At 39.9% G+C, this 14,241-nt stretch overlaps 1 protein-coding gene across 1 annotated transcript; it reads left to right on the forward strand.

Moving 5' to 3' along the window:
- The first annotated feature begins 5,139 nt into the window (after positions 1-5,139).
- On the forward strand, positions 5,140-14,241 carry mpx (myeloid-specific peroxidase). The gene is made up of 16 exons (XM_086096798.1): positions 5,140-5,307; positions 5,411-5,495; positions 6,818-6,993; positions 7,084-7,216; positions 7,458-7,587; positions 7,666-7,872; positions 7,948-8,308; positions 8,448-8,608; positions 8,686-8,944; positions 10,783-10,953; positions 11,057-11,294; positions 12,021-12,238; positions 12,383-12,426; positions 12,539-12,571; positions 12,697-12,723; positions 13,788-14,241. The coding sequence occupies exons 1-16, from the start codon at positions 5,244-5,246 to the stop codon at positions 13,800-13,802; spliced, it is 2,322 nt and encodes a 773-aa protein (XP_085952924.1). The 5' UTR covers positions 5,140-5,243; the 3' UTR covers positions 13,803-14,241.

Below are 14,241 nucleotides of genomic sequence, written 5' to 3' on the forward strand. Positions count from 1 at the left end.
TGATGTTGGGGTGTACTCACATTGTGAAATTCTGTGTGTTGGTGCGACTTGGTACCCCCAAACGTAATTTCTATCAATGGCATTTTGATTGCTCATAAACTTTGTTGCGACGCCATTTTCTTGCAATTTGACATTCGGAGACGCAGCCAAGCTAGTTGCAGGCTGTCAGGAAGTCATGAAAAATTATATTTAATAGTTGAATGAGAATTCAGTCGCGTACAGTAACTGCAGCTAGAATGGACTATACTTTAGTTTCAGCATCCAAACGAACTTTAATGCCAAATAGTAACAGGCGTAAACTAAAACAACAGTACGTTTTTTTGATTAGGTGTCCATTCGCGGTCAGTGAGATTAAGAAATGCCAGCGAAAAGTTTAACACACAATGTTATCATGATGGCGAAAGCAAAGCATTGGCACATCTTCACAATCCTTTGAGGGAGCCAACATCAGTTAAAGCACAGGAGAATGGCAACCAACTGGATTTCCATTGAACTGACATGCCAGGAGGGAGGTTTTTGTCACAGTTGGTGCGTTTGATAGCAGGAAGTAAATTCAGTGTGTTCGGTTGTTTACATTTTTTATTGACATTTTGCCATGTCAGTCACAGCATGATACTACGTGGACCATGAGGTGACCCTGCGGTCACACAAATGCATGTACCCGTACCGGTAATTCTACTCCGTAACCGTTTATTTCTCATAATTATGTCCTCTGTGTGTGTGTGGGTGTTCATACACACTAGGGCTCGACCCATTAATCATCTGGCTATTATTAGCTCTTTTCAATATGATTGACAATTGTTGCTTCTTTTTTTCCCACATTACAACACAAGACAACGATGATGACATTAAAAATGTTTCTTGAATGCTAGCATATTGCTTAAAATGGGCCACCTGGTTCAACGGGCATCTGCAGCAGGAAAAAAAAGGAAGAAAAAGAAAAAGAGCTTTGTTTTAGATGTCAAAGCTTTCTAGCTTTGATTTATAGCTGTCTAAATGCGGAACGTATGAAAAACAAGTCGCGTAACATCCAAAACCTGCGATCAATCATCACCCAAATTCATGTTGACATCTCTATTTATACGCACATCAACCTGCACTGAAAATATTAAAACTATCGTTTTTATGACTTTTATCGAGTTTTCCTCTCCTTAGAGGTGATCACTACCGAAACTTAGGTCACTTCATGAGGAAAGTGCTTCGTCAGTAAAATACAAAATAGTGGGGCGTGATTAAACAATCACACCACATCATTTATGTATATTTTAAATATCATATACATCATAATATCAATGTCACAACACAAAATAAAATGACATGTACACATTATTTTCTTTTTCTTTTTTCTTTTTATTTATTTATAGCTCAAGTGGGACAACACTAGTTGGACAATACAAAGGGATCCAATATAACATCTGTACACTGTAAAAAATAAATAAATAAATACAAAATTCAGCCATTTCTATTGAGGTCGGGCACACCTGGATTAATCAGTTTGTCCACTCACGAAAGACAGGAAACTGGCATTACGTTCAGAAAGTACGGTAGTTGAGTTGTGCAAAGAGCCCATTGTTAACAGACATTGATTCTGAGCTATTATTGATCACTTTATTATTGTGGTTGTGGCATAGAAAGTGTCCATTAAAACCAAGCTATGTTAGTAAAGTGTTTGCTCCACACACAGAAAAGCTTGTGTCAATTCATCTGGAAATAAAAGCAGCAGCTATTCCATGTATGTAATTGTAATTGTGAAGCTCCTTACGAGATGGGAGAGATTTCACCTTCTCGGTTTTCCGCTAAGTCTTCCTTGAATGTTTTACCATCTGTGATGTTAAGACTTTATGGGTTTATTATGCTTCTTTCCTTGTTATGTTCAGGAAAAGGAATGATTAAGTAGAATAAACGAATTTGAGACGCAAGCAACGGTTATCATAAATGCTGAGCAATGTCCAAAGCCATTGTATTTCCAGATACGGTTAAGTGAACCTTTTGAGATTTGGGTCACGCATTTTCTTTTTCACTTTTGACAATTAAAAGCTGTAAAACGCTGCTTCTGTTTCCCAAGAATGACAAAGGAGGCGGCTCGCTAACAGGGTCACTGGTGAAATAATGTTGCTTGCTCGTTACTACATTCTCAAAGGTTGACCAACGACATTTCAACCAGCGCTGCACATTTCTGCTTTTCGAGGGCCCTTAAACGGGAACTCATCTGACTTCATGCAACCGCGTGGGATGTTGCAAATAACGAAGGGCGCAAAGCTACAGCTTACTTATTTTAGTGAGGTATTTTGAGAGGTCTTTCTTCTAGCATACAAGCCAATAAAGGCAACTCTAAACATAATGAATTATTATTATTATTATCATTTATGTATTTATGTATTTTTATTCATAAAAAAAAAAGTATATTTGCACACATCGAGCCTGTTCATGACCCGAGTCATGATACTGTTCTGTAGATTCAATTTTTATTTTGGAAAACTCCATTTATTTCTGTAGTTAAAAAAGTGAAACTCATGTATAGATTCATTACAAAGAGTGTAGCTCTTTAATGGTTTTATTTGTGTAGAATTTTTTATAATTATCGCTTATAGCTAACAGTAACCCAATATGTATTCCCTATGTTAGCAAATTTGATAGACATAAAAAAAAAAAATTATCTTAACAAATTTTTTAATGCAAAAAATAAAATGTCCAAAATTATTCATACAATGTGTCCTAAATGAAAATGCAGCCAACAAGCAACTCAAAAACGTCCAATATTTTCTCCCACTTAAAAACCCAGCATAAGGAACTGTATTGTATGTACAGTGTGATGTTGCAATATTTAATTTTCCTCAAAATTGTTAAAATCAGGGATGTTATTTACTTTAAAAAAAATCACAACTTCTTGCAGTGTTCTGACACATTCTAATGTCATTAAAAGCCTGAAGTGTGCTCATGAATGACTAATCACTTTAACTCTAAATCTTTTTTTATGACCTTTGAGTCATGTATAGAGTAAAAAGTAGGGCATATTAGCCATTAGCAGTTACATTGATAAAAGTTCCATTTTACTGTATTTACTCTGGCAGCTTCCAAGAACTGAATTGTTTATTGGTCTTAAGTTTATTTCTCTTGTTGTGTGCATGTCACTTTTTTATGGCGGTTTCACCTGTTATGTTTGTTTTATGTCATCAGGTGAGGTGTTGTGATGAGAAGTGCAATAAAATATATAGAAAGTCTTATCTTTTCAGTTCTTTTCTTTTAGTAGATGGATGATTGTGCCGCCACTGATTTTATCACGCATTTTGACAGTAGGTACTTTTGTCTGAGTTTAAATGGCACCGGCGGTTATACGGCGGCGGAAAGAATGTGCCGTAATTACTTAGCCGCTCACACTTGTTTTTCCACATTGCACGACATTGTCAAGTGAAACTATTTATATAACACATTTAGAAAGGGTAGCTTTAAATACAAACTTATTTGTATTTCTAAATTCATTCATGTATTGTATAATACAGTCGACTACTGCAAATAGCAAAAATCTCCATACAGTCCTGCTCACCATTATTAGCACCCATAAAGTTCATAATGTGGAATATCTTCAGAAAAAAATGAATCAAGTAAATCCTTTTATTTTTTACAGCAAACTTGTGTTTATCCTAAAAACCAAATGATTAAAAAACTGTTGGGCGAAAAAAATTGAAATCTTAAAATGTCCTCTGTCTGTATTGACACCCTTCCCTGTAAATCAATATGGAAACACATTGTGACTCCCTTTTGGTAAATCACAAATGAGAATTCATGGTTTTAAATTGTCTGTGCTCAATTGACATGAATTAACCAATGAATGATGACTTCGATGTTTTTAAAAGCCACCTGTTATCCCCTTTTCATTTGTCAAAATCGTGAAAACAATAGTATAGAGCCATCTCCAAAGACTTTGGTAGAAACCTGCAAACATTCAAGAGCTTGAACAATTTGCACAAAAAAAAAAGAGTGGCGGGAAATATCAGCGGACAAGTGCAAGATGTTTAGAGATAGCTGTAAAGAAGCATTTGGAAGCGGCGTGCAACCAAATATCAAAGAGGGGTGCCATTATTGCTGCACGTTTTTTCTTTGAAATTGCATTATACAAGTTGATAAAATAATTTCCTTTGTTTAATTACTTTGGACATCCAATTAAAAGGTCCTGATGATTGACATTTCCATTGATTTCTGAAGATATTGTCGAGATCATGCAAAAAATGAAGGGGTGCCAATAACAGGGAGCAGGGCTGTATATTTGATGCTTGTTCAAATACATTGGGGCAGGGGTTACATTTTTTTTTCAAATCTCCCCGAAAATATAAAAAAAAAAAATACTGATACACATGATTCAACACACATGTTCCACGAAACCGGAGGATCGGCTTGATATGAAGTGTTTAGCAAGTTAATAACTAATTGAAGTAGATAAATGAACTTTCATATTCATTCATTGTTTATTTACCTTATTTTAGCATAAGCCTAATACATAAAACAAAAACAATTTTTTTTAAATAAATCTGAAGATTATTTTCCCAAATCATTCAGCCCAAGTTTAAATGGAAACACACCGTCACAATAAGGCAGTAAAACCATATCATTAATGTCATCATAATGCCATGAATACATATAATGAAAAAAAAAGTACATCCTACTAGTTATGAAGTAATATTTAAATCACAAAATGTGAAGTTAATGTACAACAATATTTTGTTCATAAAACTATGATCTTTTTTTTTCGGACAACAACAATAAGTCACTTTGTTTGCTATTATGACCAAAGCTCAAAATTCCACACAAAAAATATAATAATAAGGGAGAAATATATTTGTTACATTTTTAAATAATGCAGCATCTTGATATGATGTCGTGCTATGAGGCTTTCTTTTTCTTTTTTCTTTTTGAATTTGAGATAAGTATATAACTTGGAGGTTATTAAAAAGAAATCCCATCATAATAAGTGGCGGGATAGAACAAGAATACAACAAAGAACAAGGAACAAGGAAAACATGGGATTTCTGTGACCTCACTAAGCAATTCAAGGGGCGAGGCCTCCTCACCCCAGGAAATAAAAAGATGGGCATGACAACATTCACACACACTTCTCACAGGTAATCTTGTCTCTCACACTCTCTGACATTCTACCCTTAACTTCTCTTTCTAGAACTGTTAGTTACATTAACTGCTGATGCTTACCGTACATACTGTTTTTTTTCTTCTTCCAATTGCTTTTAGAGATGCTTTTTCCTGTCTTCCTCGTGCTGGGCATCTGCCTGGTGCCTGCACATTTGAAACCAAGCGGTAGATGGAATATTATCTTCTTTACACAGAAATGCTTTCTCAATCTTGCTAATTTGGTCAAATGAAGGATGTGTTTGACTTTTTTTCCCCCTCCTCTTTGCAGAATATCTCGGGAGCTCTTTCCTTCAACAATGTTTTGAGGATGCCAAGCGGATTGTTGATGATGCTTACACATACTCCAGAGCAGTGTAAGTACAACTACTTTTAAAAATTTACATGTTAAACTATAATGAAAGTCAGTAGATCATAGACCTCTGGCAGGGCTCAACAATTTGAATGAGAAACTACAGTAATTTGACACTTCGTGCATACTTTTTATTTTATTAATTTTATTTCAAGTTTTTTATGTAACACTGTTAAGTGATCATTTATATTAACCTAAATTAAAATGTTCTTGTGGAATGAAATAGGTTGACTAAATAACTTGCTAACGTGGCTAAATTGTACAAATAGGTTAACTAAATAAATAGCATTTGTTACTAACTAACTAACGTTGTAGTTTTTATTGGTCGAATGCTTTGTCCAATCAGGTTAATTTAAAAAATGAACCACCAACCTAACCTAGCTTTTTTTGTGTAATTATGCTAACTAACCAACCAACTGACTAGCGAACTAACAGTAGTCGAGTGTTTTTATATAGACATGCTAAACCAAGTAATATTGTCTGAATGCTTTATTTAGTTAGGTTCAGTTAGATGAGTTTGTTTACGGCCACTGATGGCCGCGTTCCAACACTCGCACCCCCACCCCTGCGCCCCCCAACCGGGCGTCTCAACTCTCTGAAATGCTTCGGACAACTGAGACGGACACATTACACACTCGCACTTGTAGACGGGAACGCGCAACCGAGGGGCACAAAGGCGGAAGCGCAAGAACTGGGACGCGGCCCACACGTCGCAAACAGGAAACGGAAACAAAGCTGATGTGTGAAAACCAGGAAGTCGGAAGTCCCGCCTCCTCTGTGGCATATATACCCCATAACCTAACCAAACAGAACTATACTATAAAGGCTGGTTGTGTATCATCGGTAGCTAGCTAGCTAGTTAGCTAACTAATGACTAAATAACTATCTAAGATTGAGTGTTTTTATGTAAAAATGTTTACCAACTAGCCAAACAACATTAGCTAAATGCTTTGTTCAAACAGGATTTTGCGTTAGGCTAACTAACTTAGATTAGTTCACATAATTATAACTAATTTACTAACAATGCTATCACTGCTATCGCTAGTTACATACCTAAATGCAGTCAGACAACCCAACTAACTAATGAGTTTTTGTGTGATCAAGGTAACGTTGTTTTATTGACTTTACAAACAGACTTCAGTGATTTAAATAACATACAATATAATACATTTAACCAACCAGACAATAGTCGTTAATCAACCAAGAAAATGCATTAAAGACAGTCAGTCAAAAATGAGCGCCTTGCAGGAGGTTGGCAAAAGTGACAGAACTTCAACCAGGACATGTTAAGTTGAATCCACCTGGGTACCTTCTTGTCACTAACAGGAGTCTGAGACGAGTGCGCAGGGACGTGGTGAGTCCTCACGATGCTCTGCGTCTGCTAAAGCAGCCTCGTGGGGACACCCGCTCCTCGGTGAGGGCTGCCGACTACATGGCGCAGACTCTGCACCTTGTGCGGGAGAGGGTGCACCGCATCCACAAACGCTCCCTCAATGCAACAGGTCAGATGCAGAGAACTTGGCCGTTTCAGGGCAGACGGTGTGACAGTTTCCCTCTAAATTCAACTTTGCTAACATGGCTCATCGTCACAGATTTGCTCTCCATGGAGGATCTGGAGAGACTCGGCAAGATAACAGGTTGCGCAGCTCAAATCAGGCCTCCGCCCTGCAGCAGCACACAAAACCTCGACAAATATCGCACAACTACAAGCGTCTGCAACAATCTGTAAGCGTCCTAATTATTATTTCGTGCCTTTTCATTTTCTCCTCATTGACAATGCAAACTGCGCTGCTGAAACTGACCGTGTTTAACAATTTTGCAAAGACACAAAAAAGAAAAGAAAACCACAAGTGTTGAAACGGCACTGTTGTTTGTGTAACATGTTGGGCCATATATAACAGAATGTATAGACTTCCTTTGAGGTTTCTCAAGCTCGGTTTGTAAGGGACAAATGTTTGCTTTGTAGCCAAAAGCCCCGCCTTGGAGCCGCCAACACCCCTTTCTCCCGTTGGCTTTCTGCCGAGTATGACGATGGCATCTCGGAACCGAAAGGGTGGCAGCTTAACCGAACATTCAACAACTTTCTGCTTCCCCTGGTACTTGCGTTGAAACCAGAATCTCGCTCGCATCTGCTCAGTTGAACGAAAATCCAATCGCATATTTTGCGCCCTCAGGTCCGCCAGGTGTCTAATAACATCCTGAGAACGACCGATGCGGGTGTGGTCAACGACAGGGAGTACTCGCACATGGTGACCTTCTTTGGCCAGTGGAACGACCATGACCTCTCCTTCACGCCCTTCTCGCCCAGCATCCGCTCCTTCAGCAACGGGATCGACTGTGAAGAAAGCTGCGAGCGCACCGAGCCCTGCATCCCCATCCCAGTCAGTCCCTGAAACTCAAATAATAAACCCGAAATTAATTCATTGTCTAACTTTTGTCATCTTTTCCCGTTAAAGATTCCTCCCGGCGACCCGCGCTTGCCCACCGGCTCTGATAGCTGCATCCCCTCCTTCCGATCCGCCCCCACGTGCGGAACGGGGTTTTCGGCCTACAACTTCGGAGGGGAGCCCAACAAGCGGGAGCAGATTAACGCGCTCACCTCCTTCCTGGATCTGGGCCAGGTGTACGGCTCTGAGACTAAGCTGGCCCTCAGCCTCCGTGATCTGGACAGCGACGGGCTTATGCGCGTCAATACCGAGTTCCGTGACAACGGGCGCGAGCTGCTGCCCTTTCACTCTCTGCAGGCCAACATGTGCGCCACCCGCGCGCGCGTCACCAATGACACCAATGCCAGAGAGGTTCCCTGTTTCATTGCAGGTCAGTCGTCTTGTAAACGGCTTCTCGTTCCTCAACCTTTATTGAGATCTTAAGCTGATCTTGACATTTACAATTCTGCTTTTGGCCTTTTAGTGGAAGAAACTTTGCGAAATGGGATGAATGATTTCATGTTTTCCAGGTGACGTCCGTGTCGATGAGAATATCGCTCTGACCAGCATTCACACTATGTTCTTGCGAGAACACAACCGATTAGCCCGTGCTCTGAAGAGGCTGAACCCACAATGGGACAGCGAGACAATCTACCAAGAGGCACGCAAAATCATGGGAGCTTACACACAGGTCAGATCCATTTAGCAGGCCAGCCGTAGCGGTTTTATTTCCAAAATGGGAATCCTTAACTCATCCACGTGTCTTAGGTGTTTGTATTCCGCGACTATCTGCCGCACATTGTGGGCAACGAGGCCATGCGCAGGCTGCTGGGACCTTATCCCGGCTACAACCCCAACGTGGACCCCAGGATTTCCAATGTCTTCGCCACGGCAGCCTACCGTTTTGCTCACTTGGCCATACAGCCCACCTTATCCCGCCTGGGCCCGGACTTCAGAGAAGATACTCAGTTCCCCAGCGTCCCTTTGTTCAAAGCCTTCTTCACCCCCTGGAGAATCATATTTGAAGGTGAGCTGCACCAAAATGAGAATACCGCAAGTTCACAATATAGAAAATAGATACATGGATAAAATGCCCATACTGTAGGTTATCTATATGTCTATATGCCCTGCAATTGATTGACCCGCAACCCTACTATACCTCATCAGGTCTTGGGTTACCTGGACAAGAACTATAGAAAATGGATTGAGAATGTTGTTGTTGTTGTTTTTACCAAACTAACGCTAGCTAGCTCTCAGATATTTCTTTGCGTACAGATAAATGACAGGGAGAGTTAGCGGTTATATACAATTCTCTTCTGTACTTGCAAGTCATGACATTCAGCAAAGTGATCTAGTGACTTTAAATGGCTATATATTTTATTTGACATTGAGTTAATATGAGATTTGAAAGGGCTAAATATTCAAATTTATCCACTTTTTCTTGTAGTATAACGTCATCATATCATCATATCATAGAAATTAATATACTGTACCAATTTAGTTGTGCAGGCAAAGAATCTGGTCAAGTGCAAAAAACCTTGACATGATTTTATTTAAAAGAAGCTCACTGCTATCACTGCCAGTTTGTAAGGGTTTGCTGAATTTGTAGGATAACCATAATAAAACAGTATCTAACTCTGTCATCGGCATATAGATTAATCTGACAACCACAACAGACTTTTGGGAGGTCCTTGATTAAATTGGAGAATAAAAGAGGACTTTAGGTTGAAGCTTGTGGTACACCTTTATTAACTCATTCACTCCCAGCCATTTTCACTGAAGGGGGTAGCCCTTTGCTCCCGGTTGTTTTACTGGATTTTGACTGATTTTGCTAGGCCCACAGAATATTGTGTTCTATTTGTATCTGTTTCCGTATTGCAGCAACACTGGCAAAAAGAGCTTGTGGCAACATGGCCCTGGTTGATCTCTTATACTCTGCTGCCACCTGGTGGCCATTTTTTGTAATAACTCCCATTGCTTTATGCCACCTCTTCATGCCAGAAGCTACATCAAAGTGTTCCCTCGCTATAACGCGGTTTTTTTTTTTGGTACAATTTTGCATGCATTTTTTTTTTCAGTAATGTACCTATTTTATAAAATTCATGAAGGTTTGAACATTGAGAATGTTTAAACAAAAAAAAAGTAAATGCCTTGATGAGAAAAGTGTATATACTGTGTGGTAAGGGGTTTTAGAGCCTTAAAATATTTATAATAAATGTAAAACATAAAGCTAACTACTTCGCGGATTTCATTTATTTCGGGTATTTTTTGGAACCTAACCCCAGCGGAAAACGAGAGAACACTAGTACGTTTTGGGGACCATTGCAATATTTAAAATAGAACGAGTTTATACTTTTTGCGGAGCAAATTAGTTAATATTGCATTGGTGGAATATGAGTTAAGCAGCAAAATCCAGCAGTTTATTTTAATCAATATCAGAAGGCGGCCATTTTGCCACTGGCTGTCGAGTGAAAAAGACATCACAGTGTCTCGGATCTCAGGTAACAACCAATCACAGCACAGCTTCAGACAACAGGTGAGCTGTCATTCCCTGAGCCCTGAGCAACTATGATGTCATCTTCAGTCGACAGCAAGTGGCAAAATGGCCGCCCCGGAATATTGATTAAAATGGCTGGATTTTGCTGCATAACTCATATTCCACAAATGTAGTATTAATGAGAATGTCATATTTAGACTAGTGAGGTCACATATAACATATTATTGTCAAGAAATATTTAAAATTGACTTCCCCTTTAAATGACAGTCTATAATAAATGATTGCTTATGCTGGATCTGGTTGTGCCCACCTACCCTCAGGGTGCTGGTGAATGTTAAGACTTCCCATTGTTACTTATATCCCTTCAGGTGGCATTGACTCACTGCTGCGTGGTTTGGTGGGCCGTCCTGCAAAACTGAACACTCAGGACAACATGTTGGTGGACGCTCTGCGGGAGAGGCTCTTCCAGTTTGTGCAGCACCTGGCTCTGGACCTGGGAGCCCTCAACATGCAGAGGGGACGCGACCACGGTTTGCCCGGTAGGTCACACACTGACCTCCAGGAATCGCGATTTCCCCTTTTTCTCATTCATCAATCATTCTCATTTCCTCATACCCTGTCTTTCTATCTTTACCTCTCTAGGCTACAACGCATGGCGCAAATTCTGTAACCTGTCCGAGCCCAGGAACCAGGCCCAGTTGGCTCAGGTCCTGAATAACCCCGACCTGGCCCGCAGGCTGCTGCAACTCTACGGGACGCCCGCCAATATCGACGTCTGGATGGGCGGCGTGGCTGAGCCATTTGTCCCCGGCGGCCGTGTGGGGCCTTTGTTTGCCTGCATCATCGCCACACAGTTCCAGAGCATCCGCCAGGGGGACAGGTCAGTGGATAGATGGATGGACGGATAGATGGATAGACGGATGGATGGATGGATAGTCAGTTAGATGGATGGATAAATAAAAGGATAGACGGATGGATAGATAGACGGATGGTTGATGGATGGATGGATAGATAGACGGATGGATGATGGATAGATAGATGGATGGATGGATGGACGGACGGACGGATGGCTGGATAGTCAGTTAGATGGATGGATAAATAAAAGGATAGATAGACAGATAGATGATGGATGGATGGATGAGCGGACAGATAGATAGATGGATGGATGGATGGATGGATGGATAGATGGATGGATAGATAGATGGATGGACGGATAGTCAGTTAGATGGATGGATAAATAGACGGATAGATAGACGGATGGATAGATAGATGGATAGATAGAAGGATGGCTAGATAGACGGATGGATGATGGATAGATAGATAGATGGATATATGGATGGATGGACGGATAGTCAGTTAGATGGATGGATAAATAAAAGGATAGATAGACGGATAGATAGACGGATGGATGATGGATGGACGGATAGATAGACGGATGATGATAGATAGATAGATGGATGGATAGTCAGTTAGATGGATGGATAAATAAAAGGATAGATAGACGGATAGATGATGGACGGATGAACGGACAGACGGACAGATAGATAGATAGATCAATCGATCATACTTCCTATCAGCTAATGAATCTTTTTCCCAAAATCCAAAGGCTGTGGTACGAGAAACCTGGCGTCTTCTCAGCAAGGCAGCGAGCTTCCTTGTCCACCGCCACCATGTCCAGGATCATCTGCGACAACACGGGCATCAGTGCGGTCCCCAGAGACGCCTTCAATACCATAACAAGGACAAACCGGATTGTACGATGCAACAACGTGCGACGCCTCAACCTGGCGCCGTGGAGAGAGAGGAGCTGTACAGATTTCTTTGGTGAGAAAATTCATATCACAGCTTTTTCCCCATATTTCATTATTCTTTCATCACATTTAGTCCCCCCCAATTTTTTTAAGAAGTAGTCGTCAACATAGAAATCATAATAACATAATAAGTATTATGTGATGTTTGATTTTGCAGAGAATGGTAGATGCCCTGATCTCCCACCCGATCCCGAAGATGAAGTCAGTGCTCACATTCTTCAACCATCCTCCCTCTAATACCGTACAATAAATGTCTCTTAATTTGGAGTCTATTGTAAAATGTCTAAACTTTATTTTCTTTCTTGACATGCAGCAACTATCTCCCATGGATGAACTGGATAACATGGTAGTTATCACACATTTTATTAATTTATTATAAAAGTAGCAATTTGGCAAATCAAGTGTACGACATTTAATTGTGGGTTTAAAAACTAATTTTTATTCTGTCTTTCTTGACATTCACTCCGCAAGATTCCAGAGGATGATCTGAATAACGAGGTACTTATATCTTACGTTTTTGTACATTTCACGTGACGCATATCAGTGACAACACAAAAGTAAACAATAAAATAATACAGTTGACATTTCTTACCATTTAGCTGGCCTCGACTTGGTCTTCTCTATGTCAATCACAAGATGGTGGCAAAGCACTACTTTTTTATGAGACAGTCTAAATTAAGCTCCTGCCCCCCTTAATTCCTTGACTCCAAGACGGCGCCAAAGCAAATCATTTTATTTTAGACATGGCTTTGGCCTCAGCATGAAAGTTAATGTTAAAGTACCACTGATTGTCACACCCACCTAAGTGGGGCGAATTATTTTCTCCACAGCAACTAGGTAAATTTCTAGCTAATACAAAAAACATAAATATGTCAATTTTGAGTGGCCAATATGTGGCGGATCAATAACTGCTCGCATTGGCTGAATCTGAGTTTTTTTTCCTATTACAGAATGAGTGCTAATTCTGTGCTGATGGCGTGTCAGAACGGTTTTAGTCTTTTCTGAGACAAATTCAGGCGGACGCCGCTGTGGGAGTGATCAGAGCTGTCTGTCATCAGGGTGTAAATCAACATCAAAAATACATTTGTATACAGTACCAGTATACTGTCAGTCAGTACCATTTCCCTCCCAATAACTTCCACTTTTTAAATGAATTGTAGTTCTTCTTGCTCCATGGAAGGTCAAATCTAAATTGCGTCTTTCACAGGAGAGGAGAAAGCCATTAAGCGCTTCATTTGGAAACTGAGATTATTACGTAAAATTTGTTCTTGTCCATAAATTGATAAATGATGTAATCTGGTAGTTAAAACATAAAATATAATAAAGGTCTAGTCTAGATGAAAATTTATTTTACCCCTCTTTGAGCAATTTAATCCAGTAACACTGATTTTTTTTTTAAATATAGTTTTCTTCGCCACAGTAGAAGGTAAAATTAGGATGCAAGGGTAACACAAATGGCCACGACTCTGTATTGAATACAAAACAGTACAACAGACAAAAGAGAAACAGCACCATCTGCTGGACCAAGTAATCATTGTTGTCCTCATTTTGTTTTCTTGCAGTTTATCTTTGATTGAGAAAGCCCCAGCCACTCGGCATCATCTTAACCCAGCGCCTGTCTGCCCTCATCGTCCTCTTTTCAGTGAAATCTCCACTTCGGGTTATCTCCAAAGAGCAGAACTTTCTCCACCATCTTTCATGCAAATACTGTCGGCGTGGAGTGAACGTTGCGTTCTTTGTGCGTCACTTTCTTCCGTCCGACCGACACCAGCTCTTTTTTTTTAGTCCTCCCTCAAATATGCACATGGGCGGCTGACGATGATACATGCGGTGAATTTTTTTTTAACACATTGCCCTTTCTGTTACAGCATGCAATTTGTCTTCGTTTTTGTTTGTATCGTGATGATTATTTATGTAATGATTAATGAAGCATAGGCATGCACAAAGGCTTTTTATAACGAATCCTCGTCATCTGTTTCTGTTCTGCACTTAATAAAAACAGAAGGAAAAAAAACA

This window comes from Leptonotus elevatus, chromosome 15 (genome assembly GCF_054856555.1).
Source record: "Leptonotus elevatus isolate MCC_2025b chromosome 15, RoL_Lele_1.0, whole genome shotgun sequence".
NCBI classification, from domain to species: domain Eukaryota; kingdom Metazoa; phylum Chordata; class Actinopteri; order Syngnathiformes; family Syngnathidae; genus Leptonotus; species Leptonotus elevatus.

Bases quoted from the DNA above. Each gene is read 5' to 3' on its own strand.
- mpx (XM_086096798.1), top strand. From the start codon at position 5,244: ATGCTTTTTCCTGTCTTCCTCGTGCTGGGCATCTGCCTGGTGCCTGCA. The intron at 7,217-7,457 runs GTAAGCGTCCTA...TTTGCTTTGTAG, and splicing joins ACAAGCGTCTGCAACAATCT to CCAAAAGCCCCGCCTTGGAG. The intron at 11,295-12,020 runs GTCAGTGGATAG...CAAAATCCAAAG, and splicing joins AGCATCCGCCAGGGGGACAG to GCTGTGGTACGAGAAACCTG.